Source organism: Sceloporus undulatus, chromosome 4, assembly GCF_019175285.1.
Source record: "Sceloporus undulatus isolate JIND9_A2432 ecotype Alabama chromosome 4, SceUnd_v1.1, whole genome shotgun sequence".
NCBI classification, from domain to species: Eukaryota; Metazoa; Chordata; class Lepidosauria; order Squamata; family Phrynosomatidae; genus Sceloporus; species Sceloporus undulatus.
The window spans coordinates 3761289-3766101 of NC_056525.1; the positions used below are offsets into that span (position 1 = coordinate 3761289).

The 4813-nt window shown below is 41.3% G+C and overlaps 1 protein-coding gene across 2 annotated transcripts in view; it reads right to left on the minus strand.

Moving 5' to 3' along the window:
- TTLL9 (tubulin tyrosine ligase like 9) overlaps positions 1 to 4813 on the minus strand; it is a 61982-nt gene that overhangs the window by 53545 nt on the left and 3624 nt on the right. For both annotated transcript variants that reach the window (XM_042463564.1, XM_042463563.1), the window contains exon 2: positions 1206 to 1252. In XM_042463564.1, coding sequence (XP_042319498.1) covers positions 1206 to 1252 — 47 coding nt within the window. The remainder of the gene's footprint in view (positions 1 to 1205; positions 1253 to 4813) is intronic.

Sequence of the window (4813 nt, forward strand, 5' to 3'; positions counted from 1 at the left end):
ATTATTATTATTATTATTATTATTATTATTATTATTATTATTATTATTATTATTATTTAAGTGTGAGTTGTGTCGTACCAGGGCACAGCAGTAATGAAAGTTTTAAAAAGTTAGACGTAAATATTTCTGCTGTACCCAGTGATGCCTCCTGCAAGGAACTGCCCAAAAATGAATGGCTCTCAGGCACATTGCTAACCTTAAAAATAGCTCTCAGCCCCATAGCAGTCCCCCACTCTTTGATACTGCTGCTGAACAGGAATTGAAGCCTTCTTCTGTGGCTTCTATGGATCTATGCCATTTAGTGCAATTGGATTTGCCACTTGAGCCAAGACTTCTGCTTTCTGTTACTCTGCTTCACTTTTAGTTTTCCCTCTTCAGTCTGTTTGTCTATTTCTTCAATACAATAACCAGCAGAAACAATGGAGACGTAACAACAGAACAATAACTGTAAACAGAGGCAAAGCCTTGAGCTGGTGCTCAAGTGTACTGTAGCGTGTCATACGCTCAAGGTGTTTTGACTCCAAAGTCCTCCAGAGAGGAAGAAAATCTTATCTATTCTTATTCCATTGTCTTGTCACAGCAGTTCACTTTGGGGATCTTATAGCGGAACAAACTGCCTTTTGGCCAGTGAGCAACAATGTGGATTCAGTCTAGACGTTTCTTTTATAATTAACTGCTGTTTCTTCCACATTTCTATAGGCCATTTAATAACTGTTGCCATTGCCTCAATTTTAGTCCAAAGCTCATCACTTGTGATAGGTGAAAATCAGGTGACTAAACAAAAAATGCTATATAAAATTGTGCTTCCACCTTTTTGGGTCAATTATGACTGAAAAAGGAAGAATGAGTGCTGCAAGAAGCTTGGAACAATTTCTTTGAGCAATATTTTTTCTGGGCTTTAATTGCAAGGCTAGGCTATTCTCAGAAATCACTTAACACTTAATAGGAAACTGACATCTGACTTATGGTATCGAACGTTTCTGCATATATGGCTTACACCAATTTAATGGTGTGTGCCCACAATCTACCCAATGTTACATTTCATCTTTTAATAGCAAGATGTTTACTGAGGTTTCCCTTTTTCTCCTTCGCATTCTCTACAGACACACATGTTCCAGCAGATGGCCCATAAAAATATACCTCCCTGCTCCACTATTCATGCAGAAACAAGGAGTATTACTTGTTTGGTAGAAAATGTTACTCACCATTCTTTCAGCTTTTGGTAACCAAAAGGCCCTTTATAATTTATGTTCTGCAATGACATAATTGGAAAAGCACACGTTAGAAATGTTTTTAAAAAGCATCTCTTCTTCCTCCTCTTTGTCTGTCGTGGCTGAAGACAACACTGGGACCCTAAAATAACACAAGGAACAGAACTATGTTGTCTATGTAGGATTGCTGATTTAAAAAGTGGTGCTAGCTAAAACCTGGTCCCTCTCAGCCTGCTAGGGCCCATAAGGCAACACACAAGGGATAAAAAAACACACATTTAAAATAATAAATTGATTAAAATTCTTTAAAAAAACAAACTAAAAATACTCCTTAAAAATAATTCAAAACCAAACAGTCAAAGCAGCCAGAGCAGTTTCAAGGTCCAAAGACCAGGCAAGAGAACACCATTTCAGCCCTTCAGAACAGATGGAGTCAGCCTGGCTTCCCTTGGCGGGGAGTTCCACAGTCAGGGTGCTGCCAGAAAGGAATTCCTATTACATGTAGACACCAACCTGGACCTGGAAGGTGTCAGGACATGCGGCATGGCCTTTGCTGATGATCTTACATTTTGGGCAGGCTTATAGCGGAGGAAGCAGTCTATCCTGAAGACAAGGAGTTTAGGGGTTTATAGGTCAAAAGCTGTATCTTGAATGGAGCACTGAAGCAAACCGGAAGCCAGGGCAGTTCTTGTAAGACTGGTGTCGCATGGTCTCTAAGATGCATACCCAACAACAAAGGCTGCCACATTTTGCACTAGCGAGGAACTTAAAATATGACATTCTATTCTGCCTCTTCTATAACTCATCCTTTTAGAGTACGCTGGCGATGAAGTGATTTTTGGGTACACCCATTCTCCTTTTCAGAGAGTGGAACTAATGTAACAAGCCCAGTTGTATTATCTTGCAGTACCTTATACAGTTGGCCCTCCACATCTGCATCTTTGACTTTTGTGGATTTGCTTATTTGCAGTTTTGATTGATGTGTTTACTCTAGAAATCTCTAGGCCAACCAGCGCAATTCTGCTGGAAGTTGACCATAGAGTTGTTCTGGAGACCATAGACGTTCTTAGAAAAAACACAACTCTAGGCATTTGTAGGTTCTCCAACGTGATTCTATGATCAACACATGCCAGATGTTGACCACTGAATTCCACTGGAGGACCACTGGAGGACCTGGAGATTTCTAGAGAGGTGTGCTCTTAGGTTAAAAAGAACAGTGTTTTTTATTTGTGATTTTCCCACATTCACAGCGGTTTTTCACTGCTAACCCCAGCGAATGTGGAGGGAGCACTGTGCCTTCTTTTTCACAGCAGCAAGGGGTAGAGTGGGGCCAGAGGGACAAAGACCAAGGCCACCCTAGCCCCCTTATTTGTAAATCTATTTCAAATGGCAAATTCCTTCTTTCTTATGCCATTTTGTCTCCTTACGACGTCATTACGATCGTCATTTAGGTGCCCTCAAAAAGTATTGCCATGGAAATACTGCAGTATGTTCCAGATTAATTTATCAACTGGCTAAAAGAACACTAATTTGTTTTTGTTCCTTAAAATCTGTAATCTGTCAGCAGTGCAGTTATTTACTCATCCATCAATAAGCAATCTATATAAAAAGGAGGAAAGTCCTCCCATTTCACCAGAAATACACATTATATCCTTGACACACATACCCAATTTTATCTCTATTTCATTGTGAAGATCTGGGATACTCTAGCACAGCAGAGCTGAAAGATACTCAATATTTCTATCACAGGAATTCTTTGCTTGACAATATGAGCCCCAAGTGCTCCCCTTGTGCCTTTTAGCACAAGTTTAGGCTTCAGAGATGTCTGGAAATCCATGTGAGCCTAGCAGTCAAATATTGGACAGTTCACACAGCTTGTTTCTACCAGGTATGGCTTGTTGCAACTAGTCACATCCCACATCTTGGTTGGGATGAAACAGGTTATTCTGTACAGAGGCTGCATTGGGTCCTCTGGCTCATTTACTCCCAGCTAGATATGCCTGGAATCTGGCACTCTGTAACCCACCAGTATGTGAGGGGGAGTGTTTGTGTGTGTCTGTGAACATGTTGCATCAAGGCAGCTGACAACTGCTGAGAATTTCTGTCATATCAAAACTGAGGCACTTGGTTAGCTTTCTGTTTATCATGCCTACCGGCACAGCATCTTCCCTCCTGGTCGTGTCTCTGTTGTGCTGAGGATGATACTGTACCACATTTTCCAAACACTGAAGCCTCAGTACTTGTTAGCTGGGAACATATGATGCGCCCTTCCCTAGCAGACTGCAGAGTTACTGTGGTTGTGACTGCTGAATGAAATGTAACTGTCACAAAGACCCACTTGGTGTTTGTTTGCTCACAGGGAATTAATTTTGAACAGTTGCACTGAATATGTCCGTGACTGACAAAAAAGACACAAGGCAGGCTCCAGCTGCCACCTTTACTCACACACAGCATCTCTGTTACTCTGTTTTCCTTTTCATGCCTCTGGGGAAGTGTGTCTGTGTGTGAGAGAGAACTGTATGTGTGTGCCTGTGTGTAGCAAGACCTCTTGCCATTCTTCAGGGTCCAGTTCCACACAAACACATAGGAACAAATCTCAGGGTGAATGGCTGGGCATGCCTTATCTTTTGGGCACACAGGTGGAAGTGTATATTCTACATGTGAAGGAACACAAAATGGCCAAATCAGTGAAGTATTTTATTTTATTAGGATGGCTACTAATTTTGAAATATTAATAGTAGCAGTGGGGAGGACAGTACTGGCCATTTCATTTTTACTACCTAAGTGTAGTGTCCTATATTTTCTCCATATTAAAAATCATTTTGTTTTGGCCCAGCTTTCTAATCTATTCAGGTCATTTTGATCCCATTCTCTGGGGTATTAGCTACTCCTCCTTCAAACAAGCTTCATTTATATACCGCTTCATACCGCCTAAGCAGTGTCTACGCAGTTTACAACTGTAAGCTAATTGCCCCCAACAATCTGGGGACTCATATTAGCGACCTCTTCAGAAAGATGTAAGAGTCAAGCTTAAGCCCTTTTGCTGGTCTTGAATTCGCAACCTTATGTTTTTGAGTGAGTGGCTGCAGCACTGCGTCACCAGGGCTGTCACCTGCAAATTTGGTAAGCATGCCCTCTATTCCTTCATCCAAGTCACTCATAAAGGTGTTGAAGAACACCATTTACTTTTATTTTCTAAAATATATTTTAAGACATGAAAGGCTTAAAGGCCTTTGGGGAGGGGCGACCACCCTACCTGTTCAACTTTTATGCAACAAATATTATACGAAGAGCAGGCTTGGACACAGAAAGAGGAGGAGTGAAAACAGGAGGAAGAAACATCAACCATCTGAGATACGTGGACAGCACCATGCTATTAGCCGAAAACATCACAGACCCAGAGCAACTATTAAGGAAGATCAAGGAAGAAAGAGCAAAGGCAGGCTTACTGCTGAGCATAAAGAAAACAAAAATAATAACCATGGAGCATCTGCACAAAATTCAAATATGAAGCCGCTGGGTGAGATAATACGGAGTCATGGTGTTGGGTGTTATCAGTACGCTGATGACACCCAAATCTATTTCTCCGTATCTCGTTCGTC